We start from the raw sequence: 19,016 nt of genomic DNA, 5'->3' as shown, positions 1-19,016 counted from the left end.
TTTATGAACGGGAAATCATGTTTGACGAAGCTATTGGAGTTTTTTGAGAATGTTATTAACAATTGATAAAGGGGAAAAAGTATACTTGGATTTTTAGAAGGCTTTTGATAAAGTCCCTCACAAGAGGTTGGTTAGCAAAATTAAAGCACATGGGATAGGAGGTAACATACTGGCATGTATTAAGGATTGGCTCACAGGCAGAAAACAGAGTAGGAATAAATGGGTCATTCTCACATTGGCAGGCTGTGACTAGTGAGATATTGCAAGGATTAGAACTTGGGCCCCAAATATATGGACCAAATGTAATATTTCCAAGTTCGTGGATGACACAAAGGTAGGTGGGAATGTGTGCTGTGAGGAAGATGCAAAGCAGCTTCAAGAGGATTTGGACAGACTTAGTGAGTGGGCAAAAAATGTGAAGTGATCCACTTTGGTAGGAGGAACAGATGTGCAGAGTATTTCTTAAATGGTAAAAGATTAGAAAGTGTAGATGTAGAAAGGGTCCTGGGTGTGTGTCCCTGTCAATAAGTCAGTGAAAGCTAGCATGCAGGTGCAGCAAGCAATTAGGAAAGCTCATGGTATGTTGGTCTTTATTGCAAGAGGATTTGAGTACAGTAGCGAAGTCCTGCTTCAATTGCATAGAACCTTGGTCAGACCTCACCTGGAGTACTTTGTGCAGTTTTGGTCCCCCTTACTTTAAGAAGGAATGCAACAAAGGTTCACCAGACTTGTTCCTGGGATGGCGGGACTGTCCTATGAAGAGAAAGGGGAAACTGGGCCCTTATTCTCTAGAGTTTCGGAGAATGAGAGGTGATCTCATTGAAACCCGTAAATTACTTAGAAGTAGACAGGGTAGGTGCAGCTAAGATGTTCCCCCTGGTTTGGGGAGTCTAGAACCATGGGACTCAATCTCAACATAAAGGGAAGTCAACTAGGACCGAGAGAAGGAAGAATTTCTTTACTCAGAGGGCTGTGAATCTTTGGAATTCTCTACCACCGAGGGCTTTGGAAGCTCAGTCATAGAGTATGTTTAAAGAAGGCATATGGGCTACTTGCCTTTATTAGCCGAGGCATAGAACAGAAGAGCAGGGAGGTTATGCTGGAACTGTATAAAATGCTGGTTAGGTCACAGCTAGTTCTGGAATCCACATTAAAGGAAGGATGTGATTGCACTAGAGAGAGTGCAGAGGAGATTTACGAGGATGTTGCCTGGGCTGAAGAGTTCTAGTTATGAGGAGAGATTGGATAGACGGGTTATTTTCCCTGGAGCAGAGGAGATTGAGGGGGGATATGATAGAGGTGTATAAAATTATGAGGGGAATAGATAGGGTAGACAGGAAGGAACGTTTCCCCTTGGTGGAGGGATCAATAACCAGGGTGCAAAGATTTAAGTTAAGAGGCGGGAGGTTTAGAGGGGAAGTGAGGAAGAATTTTTTCACCCAGAGGGTGGTGGGAATCTGGAACTCTCTGCCTGAAAGGGTGAGGCAGAAATTAAGAAAATTTAGATGTGCACTTGCGATTTCATGGCATACAAGGCTGTGGGCCTAGTGCTGGAAAATGGGATTAGAATAGTTAGGAACTTGTTTGACTGGTGCAGACTCAATGGGCCGAAGGGCCTTTTTCTGTGCTGTAGACCTCTCTGACTCTATGACTATGACAGAGTTTGACAGACTTCTAAATAACAATGACATAAAGGGATATGGGGATAGTGTGGCAAAAGATGTTGAAGTGGATAATCAGCCATGACTGTGTTGAATGGTGGAGCAGGCTCGACAAGCTGAATGGCCTCTTCCTATTCCTCTCTCCTTATGTGCCTTGGTGGCATGTTTTATTATGCTACCATGAAGTACACTGAGCTGTTTTATCATGTTAAATACAAGTTATTGAAAGGGCTGATTTAAAAGCTCAGACAGCATCACGCACAGTGCACTTCTTCAGTACTACACTGAAATGTCACCCTTTTGTATGTTTAAATCCCTGGAGTTAAAATACGCAACCTTCTTAACTCTTGCTACACCAATCCAGGTATTATTTAGATGGCACTCTGAAATTGTAAAAAGCGTGTGTAGAATGTACAGTCCCCGTTTTAAGAGGGGGATGCAATTTTCAATGGGTGAAAAATCCAGCTTGTTTAAGGTTTTACACTTTAATTCCATGGAGACTCCAGAATACAAATCCTGTTTTTTTTTTGAAAAGGCTTGTTGCTCTAATTTTCCGCCGATTAGCACACACTCGGCTGGGATAATACAATATCTAATTGTGAATTGGGATTTTTAGTCGGACTGCAAAAGCCCACCGATCCCTAACGTATGTCTGCCCCCGCCTTCCCCCGTACCTTCTCCAACTGGCTAACTTGGTGTATGAAGGCTGAATGATGATGAACGTTGACTGGCGGGTTGAGCTCGCAGAACTGCCTGTTCCTGCAGTCACTCCACAGGGGAGCGTTATGGCGTCACCGCCTTAACGTCGCACGGAGCCAATAGGAAGCATGTCTGTGTGGCGAACGGGCGGGAAAGTGCTCGCGGCGCGCGGGGAGACGGTTGGGATTCGGGCGGTAGTAGTGTCAACAACAACAGCAACGACGGGGTCTCGAACTAAAGTGGCGAGAGCGGTGGAGCCATGGATAACTTCCAGAAAGTGGAGAAGATCGGAGAAGGGACTTATGGAGTAGTGTACAAAGCAATGAATAAAGTCACAGGAGAGATGGTGGCACTGAAAAAAATAAGACTGGATGCGTGAGTTGCCTTCATTACAAAAATGAAAACTAATAAAATAACTCGCTGACCGGTGACTTTATGAAGTGCCTAGTGTTTTCTGCTGGCACAAAACTCCTGAGTCCTATTTCGCTGCCTGACTATTCGTACTTTATTGTTTAGCTTTTGAAATCTTGCATTTTAAATTACATATGCATACGCGCACACATACATTAATGATAATGCTCATCTGTATTTGATGCATTATATATGTTTGGAACAAAAACAGAAAATGCTGGAAAAACTCAGCAGGTCTGACAGCATCCGTGGAGAGAGAAAATCAAAGTCAACGTTTGGAGTGGTATGACCCTTCAGAGCTCTGAGTTTTTCCAGCATTTTCTATTTTTGTTTCAGATTTCCAGCATCAGCAGTATTTTGCTTTTATCTTATACGTTTGGATTTGTTTTACTGCAGCTAAAGCCAAGGAGAATGGCAGTGAGAAAAGGAAATTACGGATTTCTGACATTTGGTGGTTTCAGAAATCCGTCATTAGCATCTTTCCGACCTCAATGCAATCAGGTAGAGTCAACATGGTTTTGTGAAAGGGAAATGTCTCTGACTAACTTATGAGAGTTCTTTAGGAAGTAACAAGCAAAGTGGATTAAAGGGAACCCATGGAAGTGGTATTCTTCAATTCCCAAGGGCAACTAGGGATGGGCAATAAATGCTGGCCCAGCCAGCAAAGCCCACCTCCTGCGAATGAATAAAAAAAACAAAGCAAGAGCTCATGGCGTAGGGGGTAACCTTTTAGTATGGATGGAGGATGGGTTAGCCAACAGGAAGCAGAGCAGGTATAAACGTGTCATTTTCACGTTAGCAAGATGTAACGACTGGAGTACCACAAGGATGATCAGTGTTGTGGTCTCAACAATTTACAATCTATATCAATGATTTGGATGAAGGGACTTGAATATATGGTTGCTAAATTTGCTGATGGCACCAAAATAGGTCAGAAAGTAAGTTGTGAAGAGGACATAAGGAGTTTGCAAAGGGATATAAATAGGTTAAGCGAGTGGGCAAAAAATTGGCAGGTGGAGTATAATGTGGGAAAATGTGAACTTGTCCATTTTTCCAGACAGAGTAGAAAAGCGCATATTATTTAAATATAGAGAGACTGACAAACTGTGAGGTACAGAGGGATCTGGGTGTCTTGGTACATGATTCACAAACAGTATGCAGGTACTGGAAGGCAAATGGAATATTGTTGTTTATTGCAAGGGGAATGTTGGGATGTTTTGCTTTAGTTGTACAGGGCATTGGTGAGACCATGTCTAGAGTATTGTGTACAGTTTTGGTCTTTTTATTTAAGAAAGGATATAGTGGCATTAGAAGCAGTTCAGGGAAGGTTCACTCGATTGATTCCTGGGTTGAGGGGCTTATCTTATGAGATAAGGTTAGACAGATTGGGCCTGTATCCATTGGAATTTAGAAAAATGAGAGGCAATCTTATTGAAACATATAAGATCCTGACGGGACTTGACAGAGTGGATGCTGAGAGGATGTTTTTCCTTGTGGCAGAGACCAGGACTAGAGAACACAGTTTAAAAATAAAGAGTATCCTATTTAAGACAGTGATGAGGAGACTTATTTTCTCTGAGGGGCGTGAGCCTATGAAACTCTTTCCCAGAGAATGGTAGAGGCAGGGTCATTGAATATTTTTAAGGAAGAGTTAGATAGATTCTTGACTAACCAGGGAGTCAAAGGGGATTGAGGTTAGGCAGGAAAGTGTTATTGAGGCCATAATCAGATCAACCATGATCTTATTGAATGGTGGAGCAGGCTCGGGGAGCCAAATGGCATACTCCTACTCCTATTTCTTATGTTCACTTGTATGTTTGCCCTTCAGACCCGAAAGACTGGCTTTAAGAAAGATTGGAACTGTCAGTTTTGACAGTTGCTGCAAGTAGGAATTGTGGCTTCTGACCTTCAGACAGTGTTATGGTTTTCCAACGGGCTTTTTAAAAGATTCAGAACTGTCGGTGGTTAGAAGAGCAGCAGCAGATGCAGAAAAGAGAGAGCCTCTCCTCCAGTCACAGATTCTGTCTCTCCCACATTCCTGCTCCAGCTCCTCCAATCACAGATACTATCTCTCCCAATCCTCCAGAGACAGAACCTGTAATTGGAGGAGTTGGAACAGTTACTCTGGCTGATCCCACTGGCCACAAGGTGCAGTGAGCAATTTGTGATAACTTCTGGCAGGCAGAAGAGAAGTAGAAGATGAAAGAACAGACAGGAGTCTCTGCTGGTAGGTAACAAGGACAAAGCAGGCCCCAGGAAGCCATCATTCAGCCTCGTGCCAGGCTGGACCTGGCTGTTGACCGCATCCACAGCACCAGCCACTCCTGGGGGAACTGGAGAGAACTTAAGGACTGAGAAAAGTGAGAAGCTACTAATCTCAGTAGCTTTAATTTTATCATGTAATTGACTGCTGGCATCTGCAGAGTAAACAATGGCCATGAAAACTGAGGTGGGAAAATTTAGTGTCTCAGAAGTATGGGTTTCCTGGAGGTTCTGCAGAATTTAATTTTTTTATGGTTTCCCAGCTGCTACCAGTTGGATTGAATGGCTAGCTGTTAATCGGGCAGATAGGCAGCTGGGGAATGTGGTGGAGGTGAGCTGGACATTGCTGGGAGGAATGTGGAAGTTGGACATTGGACATTAGACATTAGGGAGTGGGGACATAAATTTGGAGGTGGAATTGGACTTCAGACGTTGAGGGTAGATGAGTTGGACATTAGACATAGGATGGGGTGTTGCACGACAGATTAGTATGAAATTAGGTTGAAGTCAGCGTAGGATTGACTGTGATGGCCCCTGTGACTAGCCTGTTCACACTCGTCTGAGCTTGCGTGTAAAGGATGACTATTTGGACCAAAAACTAGAGGGTTGCTGGTGGCATGGAGCAATGCTGTACATGAGCCAGTACCTTTAGAAGAGGATTAAAGGAGGAGTTTTCATAATGGCAGAAGCACTCAGCACAATGTACTTTATTTTTATTTTGCAAAACATGAATATAATTTCAAGCATTGTTTTCCAATAGTTTATTGATTTTTAAGTTTACCTCTTGTTTTAACATCTTAGCAGTCTCTATGTTACATAGAATGTAAATGCTAAGATTGTGTAGGCTGCATTTATAAGGCACTTAAAAGTTGTGTCAGATTTCATTATCACAAACACGTCACTTATGGGAATCAGCAGCTGTTTGTGGACAGTTAAAATTATGTCTGCTTTTAAATAAGCATTTTTTTAAGTGTTTGGGATAAGGGGCACGTGTAAGAGTGTGGTGGAGGGGCTTCAGTGAGTCTTCTGTTAGCAGGAAATATGAAAAGCATAACTGAAACCTACATGAGTGTGTAAAATATTAACATTTTTACAAAGTATTTTAAAACATTGATTTTTTTTATAATTATATGCTGAATAATATATGTTGGTCTATGATACTTGAACTTTAATAATTATATACTGACTGTTCCTATGCTGTTTTATTGTTGCTTTTGCTGGTGTCTGGGGTCATGTTAATTTTCAGGAGTATTTTTTATATATTCCTTCATGGGATGTGAACATCACTGACACGGCCAGCATTTGTTGCCCATGAGAAGGTGATAGTGAGTTCAAGTGGAGTCACACTGGAAAATAGTTTGTGAAGAACTGCCATAGTCCTTTGCTTCATTTCGCATGTACGTAATCCAGCAAGGTCATGTTCTGTTGTTCGTATAGGTGTCATCCTGTATTGCGTGCACAAACAGCATTGAAATGCTGAGGTCACTTTAGTGATACAAATGCATTGGCCCACGATGGACAGTAATAGAGGATAAAGAAAGGAAAAACTAATGTTGCTACCCATTTGAAGTCAATAATTTCACCTATTTGAAGTGGCATTTGCATTCACTACTGATCATAGTGCTATAATTACATGATTCCTTGTCACAAAAAAAATTCAGACCTTTTTGACTGTGGCCACTAATTTTCAGACCTTTTTGTCTTCATCCACCCCCATCCCATCTGCAGATGCCTTGATACAGTGCATGTTCACTTCTTTTATAGCAGCATGCATCCACTGTGCTACCGCTGTGCCATTCACAAACACTTCATTTAATTAAAACAGAGATGATTTGCCTCCATTCTAAATTTTGCATAATAACTTTTCTTAAAATGTCAGTTGTGTAAGATCAATAGAGACTTGAAATAAAGTCTGTGCTGCATAAACATTTACTTGATACAATTAACATGCTTTAAACACTTAAGTTATTTCCCTTGCAAAACTACCAAGTTTTTCTTTTCCATTTCCTATTATTTATGTGTGGTGCTATCCCTTTAATTTTAGCAGAGTTAGAGGCAGTATGCTTGTTCCTCTTCTCTAACTGCTGAGCTGCTTGTGGAATGAGCCAGAGGCAAAGAAATTCAGGACTATAGGGCAGGAAGTCTTCCTCCAGGAAGCAGCAGATTCCAGCACCAACTTCCGAGACAGTCTTAGCCACCTGAAGCACTGTTGCTTAGCCATGGCCTGAATGCTGATCCTCTGTCAGTGTACATTGTGTCGCGGGTATTGTCTTCTGTAAATTGGAGTTCTGTGTTCATCCACTCTATCATTGTCGAGCAATGGGTGACTGATGATGTTTTTGGTGTTGGTGCTGCTCCACTATGTCCTCATCAGAAGTCCAAGGTAGAGCTGCTTAAGCTGCTCCCATGCTGCTGAGAAGGCTGACAGCTGCAAAGTGCAGATAAAGTAAAAAATGCCCAAAGTAGCAGAAATAACCTCCTAAGTCTTGGAAATCATCTCCAAAGCAGTGAAGGTACACTCAGAACAAGTGTTGTGAGCAAAAACCTTTCACAGGCAAAGAAACAGTTTTCCTGGTTCAATATTTGAAGGCTTTCCAGTTGAATTTCACAGCTCCATCAATCCCCACTTTGCTCTTCCCTTGGTGACCCTGGCAAGTTCCAAACATCCTGAGAAACGGTGCTAGCAGTTAAGTACAGAATTCAGGGTTAAGTCTTCAGTTAATTGCCTTTGAGCATATTTAAATTGCAGATCCACCTGTCCCACTGAGGCTTCTCGTGGACCTTGAAACATGCATCATTTAAATGTGCAAGTCACTTCAGGCACCACAATCTGTGCTGCACAAAAACTCCTATTTCCAACCAACTTTGTTCACCAATTTGCCATAAGTAAAAGTATTATGTAAAAATAAGGATGGAATGAATGACTTTAAAATGTGGTGAATATATCTGTGCGTTAAAGATCCAAATTATCCCCAGTGTTGTAACTCAGCTTCAACTGCAGACTGCACTTGCTCTTAACTCCATGGGGCAGAATTTTATGGCCCTGTTTCGGTGGGGACGGGGCCGTAAAATGCGGGGGCTGTTATAAATGCCATTGACGACTGGGAATGTAAAATCCCGCTGTTGTAAAATTCTGCCCCATGTGTGCAATGGCATGCTAGATCATCAAAATATGCAAATTTGTCATGGAGGTAACATTAATGGACCACGAAAGTCCTAGAAAGAATATAAGGATAATCAGGGGAACAGTAGGACCGGTAAGGTACCAAAAAAGAAATCTGTGGAAGCAGAAGGCATAGCTCAGAAATCATAGAAAGTTTATGGCACAGAAAAAGGCCACTTGGCTCATAGTGTCTCCGCTGGCCAAAAAACAAACAACCCAGCTTAATCCCATTTTCTAGCATTTGGTCCGTAGGCCTTCAGGTTACGAGCACTTGAGGTGCATATCTAGGCACCTTTTAAATGAGTTGAGGGTTTCTGCCTCTACTACACTTTGAGGCAGTGAGTTTCAGATCCCCACAACCTTCTGGATGAAATAAAATTCTTATCACCCTCTAATCTTTCTACCAATCACTTCAAATCTATGCCCCCTCGTCACTGACCTCTCTGCTAAAGTAAAGAGGCCCTTCCCATCCACTCTATCCAGGCCCCTCTCAATTTTGTACATCTCAATCAAACCTCCCCTCAGTCTTCTCTGCTCCAAGGAGAACAACCCAAGCCTATCCAGTCTTTCTTCATAGCTACAATTTTCCAGCAACATCCTTGTAAATCTCCTCTGTACCCTCTCTAAAGCAATTATATCCTTTCTGTAATGAGGTGACCAGAACCAAACAGTACTCAAGTTGTGGCCTAACTAATGTTTTCTACTGTCCCAGCATAACCTCCCTGCTCTTATATTCTAAGCCTTGGCTAATTGAAAGGATTCCATATGCCGCCTTAATCACCTTATCAATCTGCCCTGCTACCTTCAGGGATCTCTGGACGTTCACTCCAAGGTCGCTCACATCCCCGGCACCTCTCAGTATCCTCCCATTTATTGTATAATCCTTTGCCTTGTTTGACCTCTCCAAATGCATCACCTCACATTTCTCTGGGTTGAACTCCATTTGCCACTCTTCTGCCCACCTGACCAGTCCAATGCCAACTTCTTGCAGTCTACAGTAATCCTCCTCACTGTTTACCGCGAGGCCAATTTTTGTGTCATCTGCAAACTTCTTGATCATTCCCCCTACATTTTGTCCAAATCATTGACATAAACCACAAAAAGCAGGGGACCTAGTACTGACCCCTGTGGAACCCCACTGGAAATAGTCTTCCAGTCACAAAAACATCCATCAACAATTACCCTTTGTTTCCTGCCACTGAGACAATTGTGTCACACTCCCCTAGATCCCATGGGCTTTTATTTTTTTTAACCAGTTTGCCATGTGGGACCTTGTCAAGAGCTTTACTAAAATCCATGTAGACCACATCAACTGCACTACCCTCATCAATCCTCCTTGTTACTTTCTCAAAAAATTCAGTCAAATTAGCCAGACATGACCTTCCCTTAACAAATCCATGTTGACTATGCTTGATTAATCCATGCCTTTCTAAGTGACAGTTTATCCTGTCCCTCAGAATTGATTCCAGTAATTTTCCCACTACCAAGGTCAGACCGACTGGCCTGTAATATTTGGTCTATCCATCACTCCCTTTTTTAAAAAAGGTATGACATTAGCAGGCCTCCAATCTTCTGGCACCTCACCTGTATCCAATGAAGATTGGAAATGATGGTCAGACTCTCTGCAATTTCCTCCCAGGATTCTTTTAACAGCCTGGGGTACATTTCATCCAGCCCTAGTGATTTATCCACTTTCAAGGATGTTAATGCCCTTAATACTTCCTTTCTCCCTATGTTTATCACATCCAATACTTCACACTCCTCCTCCTAACTACAATGTCTGTATTATCCCCCTCTTGTGAAGACAGATGCAACATATTTATTAAGAACCATAGCTATGCCCTCCACCTCCACACACAGGTTACCTTTTTTGTCTTTTATGGGCCCTACCCTTTCCTTAGTTATCCTATTACTCTTAATGTGTTGATAAGGCATCTTTGTGTTCTCCTTGATTTTGCTTGCCAATATTGTTTCATGCCCTCTCTTTGTTTTCCTAATTTCCCTTTTGATTTCACACCCCCTCTTTCTGTACTCCTTTCAGCTTTCTGTAGTATTGAGTTCTTGGTGCCTGACATAAGCTTTCCTTTTCTGCCTTGTCTTACCTTGTAAGCTCCTTGACATCCAGAGGACTCTAGATTTGGCTGTCCCACCCTCTTTTTTTCTGTGGAAACAAGTTTACTTTGAACCCTTTGAATGTCCCATTTGAATGCCTCCTCCTGCTCTGACACTGATTTACCTTCAAGACGCTATTTCCAGTCCACTTTTGCTACATCACTCCTCAGCTTGGTAAAATTGGCTTTGCCCCAGTTTTGAACTTTAACTCCTGTTTTAACTTTGTCCTTTTCCTTAATTATGTTAAAACTAACTGAATTATGACCACTACCACTAAAATGCTCTCCCACTGTCACTCCTTTCACCCACCTAGCTTCATTTCTTAAAACAATATCCAGAACCTAGCCCTCTCTTGTTGGACTTGCTACATACTGGCTGAAAATGTTCTCCTAAATGCACCTTAAGAGTTCTATTCCCTCCAATCCTTTCACATTAAAACTATTACAGTTAATACTAGCATTGTTAAAATCTCCTCTTCCTACTCCCCTATTGTTTTTGCACTTCTCAGAGATTTGCCTACATATTTGCTCTTCTGTCTCCCTCTGACTGTTTGGGGGTCTATAGTACGCTCCCAATAGCGTGACTACCCTTTTTTTGTTCCTAAGCTTGATCCAAATAGCCTCAATTCATGATCCTTCTAACGTATCATCCCTCTTCATAGCTGGAATTGCTTCTCCAACCAAAATTGTCACCCTCATCCCTTTTTATCCCCCTCCGAATAAGCACTCTGCATTGGTCTTCACAAAAGAAGACATTGCAAATGTCTCAGTAATGAAAGAGGAGAGTGGGGTAAAGAAATTGGATAAGAGGAAATTAGGTAGAAAAGAATTACTTAAAAGATTGGTAGTGTTCAAAGTAGTAATTATCCAGCCTTGGTGCATCCTAAATTGCTGAGAGAAGCAATGGTAGAAATAGATAAGACTCTGGTCACTATCTTTGAATCCTCCTTCGATATTGCTGTAGTGCTAGGGACTGGAGGATTGAAAATATTTCATTTCTGTTTAAAAATAAAAGGGAAAGAGATGAATCCAGTAACTATGGCCAGTCAGCCAAATTTCAGTTTTGGGGAAAGTTCTAGAGACCATAATCTGGGACAGAATTAATTTCTGCTTGGAAAAACATGAGTCAATACATGACAACCTACATGCCTTTGTTAAAGTCAAAATATATTGACAAACTTTATTAAGTTCTTTGATGAAATTAGAGAGAGGATTGGTGAAGGTAGTGCAGTTGATGTGAATTTAATAAAATGCTCCATAATGAACTTGTTGGCAAAGTTGACGCCCATGAGATAAACAGAAACTGACACTGATAGCATTGATACAAAATTGCCTATGGGACAGAAAGTGGTGGTGAGTAGTTGTTTTTCAAACTGCAGAGAGAGATATATTGTTCTTTAGGGGTTGGTATTAGGACCACTACTGTTTTTGATAAATATTAATGACCTGGACACAATTTCAAAGTTTGCAGATGACACAATTTGCAAATGTAGTAAATGGTGAGGAGAATAGCAGACTTCAGGAGGACATAGATAAACTACAGAAATGAGCAGATACATGGCAGATGAAATGTATTTCAGAGAAGTATGATGATGCATTTTGGGACTAAATGGTACGCTATTTCTTCTTAAATGGTTTTACCTTAAGAAAAATCATGCAATCTTTGGTAGCATTGAATAATTTTATTCCGTTAACATGTCTGGATGGGAGTTGATTTTCCTTAATATTCAGGCTTCCTTTTGATATATGTGGGAAGCTCAAACCAAATCTAACAGTTTTTAAAAAAAAAATTGGAGAAAAATATTCATTAGACCATACTGGGCTTGCTCGTAAAGAATTCACTAGAAAAATTTTGAAGATGAATTCCTAGAATTATAATGGCATAAAGAACAAGGCCGTTCAGCCCATCACATCCATGCCACTTCTCTATAAGCCAACGTAGTCAGTCCCATTGACTCATTATATTCCTGTAGCCCAGCAAGTTTATTTCCCTCTAGTGGTCATCTAATTTCCTTTTGGAATAAAGGACCAACAGGATGGCAAATAAGCTATTGCTAAAGATCACAACCACAAACTGGGATCTGAAAGTGATAATATGTTAAATGATGTGCTCAGATTTTAAACTTGTATTTTTTTATATTTTATAGTGAAATGGAAGGAGTGCCAAGTACTGCTATACGCGAAATATCTTTGTTAAAAGAATTAAATCATCCAAATATTGTGAAGTAAGAAAAGTTATTTTTGTATTTTGGTCTGGTTAGGCAATGTTCTGCGGAACAAGGAAATCTGCATAGCTCAGTTCTGTGGTTAATAATAATATTTGCAGGGGTCACCAATACACGAAAAAGTAGAAATGTTGAACCTTATGCATATGGTTGTTAGAGGCAATGTTGGCTTCATGAGGTTTGATAATCTCTTTTGTGCCAACATTTATTTTTTCCCCTGAAGGTGTTTTTAAGTGTCTATGAAGCACAGGATATCAAGACCACTTGCATAGCTGAAGACACCCTTCTAGTAGATTGGAGGAACAAAAGCTTGAGCCTGTTATGCAGTTCTTCTCTTATCTTCAAAATCCCTCTATCTCTGACTTAAATTCTGCTTATTTTCTTGATTTTACTATGGTTACTGTTTCTTCTGGCTTGCTTTTTTGTTCTTTTAAAGCTCAAATATTTTCTTTCTTGTCTGCATTTTCAGTGTGTTGAATATTAGTTGTTTTTTTTTGTACCCTTACTGCTCTTAGCCAACAATTCCTTATTACACTGTTTCCTTTTCCTCCTACTTTGGATCCCAAAACTGTTGAAGACGTCTAAAATAAAACCCCTTTAGTATACCAAAATTTACTTGCCAGGCATGTAGGACACATGTGAGAATTTATTTTGTTCTGAATTTTAGAGGCTTCTCTCACCATATTCATCAGCATTTCAATTTTAATTAGAAGTATGTATGGAATTCTGGCTCTTGGTCTCTGCCCACCTGACTGTGGAAAAACTTAACCAACTGTTAAGGCAACTTGTTTGGTTTTGTAGTCATGAGATCTGTGCACCAGCACTTCAAATGAGACTATAAATTTCAAAGTGAGCTGGTGAGCAGACAAGAACACATTCACTGCAAGACTAACTTGCAGGGGAAATTAAACCATCATTCCTGATCTTGGTCATTACATACAAACTCTAGATGGAACATTTTGTTTTTGTGGGCATGAGTTTAGAACAGGATCATATTTGGCTTGGATGCTTACGTTGCCATGCCCTGCTGATGCTCACTACCTGGGTTCGTACTTAATGGGTTACCAATTGGAAGGCTGCCAACATTCAGAACTGTACAGCAAGATGAGCTAGTGGCTTCAGGAAAGTAAGGAGGATACCTGAGGGAAGATGGGGGAATAGCCATATTTCTTCTGGAGTTTTTATATATTTAATTATTATCTAGAATAAAATAAAGTAGGTATACCAGGATTCCAGAGCAGCCTACTTTTGTATAATGTAGTTCGTTTAGTGCTGCAATTCTACAACTTGCTATTGTTTAAAATTTTTGATAGGAGACTGAAAACATAGTAAATTCTTACTTTTCATTTCCATTTCACAGTAACAAAAATATTATGATGAATCTATTATAGAGTAATATTGTAATAAGCAGTCATGAGTAATATGTGTACTTTTGCTCTAGACTGTTAGATGTTATCCACAGTGAAAAGAAATTGTATCTGGTGTTTGAGTTTCTGAATCAAGATCTGAAGAAGTATATGGACTCTGCTCCACCTACTGGACTCCCTTTACAATTAGTTAAGGTAATTAAGAATTTAACTTAAAATTCACTTGTAGGATTGTTTTCCATAACTTATACAGGTTAATACAGTCCATGCAGATTTTGATCATCCAAATGCCAATGGCATTCATTTCCACCCATTTTGGATTTTCTTCTCCCTGCCACCCCTACTTCATTGATTCAAGCTGGCACCATTTTCATTCAGAGAAGACATGCAATTGACCTTTGCCAGTTAGTACCTTAAGACAACCACAGACTTGCAAACACAGTTGAGGCACATTTTGATTGCTTTTTTTTAAACATTATTGTGCCTCACCACTGGCACAGTCACAAAACATTCTCGAACCTGAAATGCAGGGAATTATGAAATATATCATAACATTCTACTTTAAAACTTTCGCTTTGCTGAAAAAAGAGGCATTTTTTAGTTGAAGCTGTTCATCTAGCACTCAAGAATTCACAAGAATACCAAATGGAACAACAATTTATACTGTATGAGAAGCATGCTGATTAGTTGGCGAGTGGATTGAGTGTCACTATCAACTGGTGCATTCTCCATGACAATGCCTCTGCCAATCAGAGTCCACTTGCCAACCAATCAGCACTCTCTTTCTCATACAGTATAAATTGTTGTTCCCTTTATATTTGTTATTCATGCAAATTGTCCTCATGAATGCAAGATGAAAATCTTTGACAAAAAAGTCTATTTTTTTCAGCAATACTCAAGTTCTGTACTACCAAACTACTTTTGTTTTATTTATTCACATGATCTGGGCATTGTGGGAAGGCCAGTATTTGTTGCCCATCCTAAGTTACCCTTGAGAAAGTGGTGATGAGCCACATTCTTGAACTACTGCAGTCTTTGTGTGAAGCTACCAACACAGGGTCGTTAGGTAGGGAGGGCCAGGATTTTGACCCAGAGATGTGAAAGGATGGCAATATATTTCCAAGTCAGAATGGTATGTGACTTAGAGAGACATTTGCAGGCAATGGTGCTTCCCATGCGCTTGATGTTTTAGTCTAGTAGGTAGGGATCTCGGGTTTGGAAGGTCTGGTTGAAGAAGCCTTGGTGAGTTGTTGCAGCCCATCTGAGTAGACATGGTGCATCAGTGGCGGAGGGAATGAATGCTTAAGAAAGTGATGGGGTGCCAGTCAAGAAGATGGCCTGGATGGTGTTAAGTTTCTTGAGTGTTGTTGTAGTTGCACCTCATCCAGGTAAGCGGAAAGTATTTCACCTCAGTCCTGACTGGTGCCTTGGAGATCATGGATAGGCTTCAGTAGTGAGGAGTGAGTCAATCACTGCAGAATACCCAGCCTCTGCCCTGCTCTTGTAGCCACTGTCTTTAAGTGGCTGGTCCAGTTGACTTTCTGGTCATCGTGAATCTCAGAATATTGGTGGGACATTCCACGATGGCAATGCCATTTATTGTCATGGGGAAGTGGCTAGAAACTCTTATTGGAAATGATCATTGTCTGGTACTTATGAAGCATGAATGTTATTTGCCATTTATCAGCCCAAGATTGAATGTTGTCCAAGTCTTGCTGCATCAACTATAATATCCCACGATGTTAGGTTTTTGATTTTAGCTTTAACTCAAATGCACTCAGATAGTATGCAGGCTGAAATCTATTCTGAAATGGACTTGTTCAACATAGTTATGAGGCTGGATTTAATGGTTGGGGTGGTGGGCCTATCTGCTGGCTGGAGAGCCATTGGCAATCCTGCTACAGCCATTCCCAGGTGTCCCAATGCAACTAAAAGCCAATCAGGCATCTAGCTGATCAGCTTCAGGGTTCTCGGATCCTGCAGGGCAGAGGTTCCACTTCCGAGAGCTGTTGGCCAATCAGAGACCAGAAGCTCATCAGTACCAGTAGTGTCACTGGGGGTGCTGGTTTCTTCTACCCCTAAAGCAGTCACCCAGAGGAGGACCGGGCGTGGAACGCTGGACCTCAGATAAGTGGGACGAGCTCACCGGGTCCAGGCAGCCCCCTGTAGGTGGCCCCAGTGGGGTGGGGGGTTGGGGGGGGGTGTTGTTTAAAGAGCTGGGGCTGGGGGTGAGGGTGTCGTCTGGCCATTCTCAACCCTTCCTGCCCAGACTTTATTGGGGAGAGTCAGGAAGATGACAGGCTTTCCACCCTGGGTCCTCCCACCATGTTATACAGCCACCCACACCTCATAGCCTGTTCCCATTGAGAAAGAAGGTCATTATGAGCAGGATGCACCGTCCCTGGTTAACTGTGAAGTTAAGGATGGTATCAAATTGAAAGAAAATACATAGAATTCTGCAAAGGATACTGGTAAGCAAGAAGATTTGGAAAATCTTAAAAACCAGCAAAGGAGGGAGAAATTAGAATATTAGAGTAAACTAGCAAGAAATATTAAAACAGATATAAGACTGCTTCTAAGCTTCTACAAGTTGTTATGATCACGGCCAATGTTAACTACTGTGCATACCAAATCCCAGAGGAAACTTGGCTTATGGACCATACCTTTTTGTATTCTGGAAATGAGAAGATGACATACTGATCTCAGCAGCAAGAAGTCCAGTACGCTTTTTTGGATTAAACAAAATGAAAAGTAAAAGTTTTATTAACAAGAATAGAAGAAAACTTAAGCACAAAACTTAAACTTACAGTTGCACAATTAAAGTTTGCCTTACAAGTTATTCCCCCAAAAAACTCCCTACTTGGTCAGACCCAGAAGTAGACACCTTCCAGGCAACACTCACTTAAAGATGTTTAACTATAAAAACCCAGTAATATTACCCAAGGCAAACTGCAGTAGCTTTAATAGAGGCACATCACATGACATCTTAACTCTCTCCCATCCTGCTGTAGAAATCTAAAACTTCAGAACAAGACTGCTTGTTGCAGCCCAAGACTTCTCTGGCTTGACTGGATGCATGATTCAAACTGCATCTTCTCCCAGCCTAGAGCTGTTTCCAGGAGATCTTCCTCACACAGCTACCAGCTCCATCTTACAACTCAGCTCTAAAATACCTTTTTCCCCCTGTCGCCTCCAGTTCCATTGTTCTCACACCTCTTTGAAACTCCAATCTTTCCAAATATAAAATTCTTCATGTTTCTACTTTGCCTTTGCTTTCAGGTCAATAAAATGTAATATACTGTCATTTTTTTTATTCATTCACGGGATGTGGGATTTGCTGGCTGGGCCAGAATTTATTGTCCATCCCGAGTTGCCTTTGAGAAGGTGGCGGTGAGCTGCCTTCTTGAACCGCTGCAGTCCATGTGGTAGGTACACCCATAGTGTTGTTAAGAAGGGAGTTCCAGGATTTTGACCCAGTGACAGTGAAGGAATGGCAATATATTTCCAAGTCAGAATGGTGAGTGACTTGGAGGGGAACTTCCAGGTGGTGGTGTTCCCATGTATCTGCTGCCCTTGTCCTTCTAAATGGTAGTGGTTGTGGGTTTGGAAGGTGCTGTCTAAGGAGCCTTGGTGAATTCCTGCAATGCATCTTGTACTTAGTACACGCTGCTGCTACTGTGTGTTGGTGGTGGAGAGAGTCAATGTTTGTGGATGTGGTGCTAATCATGCGGGCTGCTTTGTCCTGGATGGTGTCGAGCTTCTTGAGTGTTGTAGAAGCTGCACTCATTCAGGCAAGTGGAGAGCATTCCATCACAGTCCTGACTTGTGCCTTGTAGATGGTGGACAGGTTTTGAGGAGTCAGGAGGTGAGTTGTCTGTCGCAGGATTCCCAGCCTCCGCCCTGCTCTTGTATCAACTTGTTTATATGGCTAGTCCAGTTTAGTTTCTGGTCAATGGCGACCCCCCAGAATGTTGATAGTGGGGAATTCAGTGATGGTAATGCCATCGAATGTCAAGGGGCAATGGTTAGATTCTCTCTTGTTGGAGATGGTCATTGCCTAACAATTGTGTGGCGCGAATGTTACTTCCCACTTGTCAGCCCAAGCCTGGATATTGTCCAGTTCTTGCTGCATTTGGACATGGACTGCTTCAGTATCTGGGGAGTTGCAAATGGTGCTGAACATTGTGCACTCATCAGCGAACAACCCCACTTCTGACCTTTATGATGGAAGGAAGGCCATCGATGAAGCAGCTGAAGATGGTTGGGCTGAAGACACTACCCTAAGGAACACAGGCAGGCTCTGGAGCACAAGTCTTCAGTAGTATTGCCAGAATATTGTCAGGCCCCATAGCCTTTGCACTATCCTGTGCCTTCAGCCCTTTTCTTGATATCATGTGGAATGAAACGCATTGGCTGGAGACTGGCATCTGTGATGCTGGGACCTCCAGAGGAGGATCATTCACAGCACTTCTGGCTGAAGATTGCAGCAAATGCTTCAGCTTTATCTTTTGCGCTGATGTGATGGGCTCTCCCATCATTGAAGATGGGGATATGTGCAGAGCCTCCTATGGAACTCCAATGCCTATGGAACTTCTGCAAGATGCAGGCGTGTTTCTTTTCACCTCTGACTTCCCTTTGATATTCAACCAAACTCTCAACTTATCTAAAAATGCAAATGTTAGATCCAAACTATTCACTTGTACCTCAAACCTAATGCCTCTATCCTTTCATATTTTAAAACCCCCAGACAACCTGTCTCCTAGTAACCTTTGCCCAGCTTAATTAAACCATTTCCAGACACACAGCTGTCTTTACAGAATAACACAATATTCCACAAAAATATTAAGAAGAATAACCTCCATTTCTCTCAAAGTATATAAAAAAGAAGAGAGTAGCTAAAATAAACATTGGTCCCTTAGAGGATAAGACTGGGAATTAATAATGGGCAAAAGGAAATGGCAGAGACTATGAACAAATATTTTGTATCTGACTTCATGATAGAAGTCACAAAAAGCACCCCAAGAATAGTAGAAAATCAAGAGGAAAAAGGGAAGGGTGAGCTTAAAACAATCATCATCATTAGAGAAAAGTACTTATGGGAATAAAGGCTGACAAGT

General features: G+C 41.4%; 1 protein-coding gene across 11 annotated transcripts in view; it reads left to right on the top strand.

Annotated features, from left to right (window-relative positions):
- The first annotated feature begins 2,498 nt into the window (after positions 1-2,498).
- The window catches only part of LOC121284892 (cyclin-dependent kinase 2-like), a 53,635-nt gene continuing 37,117 nt past the window's right edge, over positions 2,499-19,016 (top strand). For 7 of the 11 annotated variants that reach the window (XR_005944574.1, XR_005944573.1, XR_005944572.1 and 4 more), the window contains exons 1-3: positions 2,499-2,735; positions 12,455-12,532; positions 13,974-14,094. Coding sequence is in view for 6 of the 11 variants with exons in the window: in XM_041200757.1 (XP_041056691.1) it covers positions 2,620-2,735; positions 12,455-12,532; positions 13,974-14,094 (315 nt within the window). In the remaining 5 variants the exon portion in view is untranslated. Of the gene's footprint in view, positions 2,736-3,193; positions 3,273-11,648; positions 11,661-11,741; positions 11,920-12,454; positions 12,533-13,973; positions 14,095-19,016 lie in introns of those variants that run through there. The other 4 variants (XM_041200760.1, XM_041200761.1, XM_041200759.1 and 1 more) reach the window with 4 other exon arrangements.

The sequence above is a fragment of the Carcharodon carcharias genome, chromosome 12, assembly GCF_017639515.1.
Source record: "Carcharodon carcharias isolate sCarCar2 chromosome 12, sCarCar2.pri, whole genome shotgun sequence".
Taxonomy (NCBI): domain Eukaryota; kingdom Metazoa; phylum Chordata; class Chondrichthyes; order Lamniformes; family Lamnidae; genus Carcharodon; species Carcharodon carcharias.
This window is presented reverse-complemented; position numbering and strand designations above follow the sequence as displayed.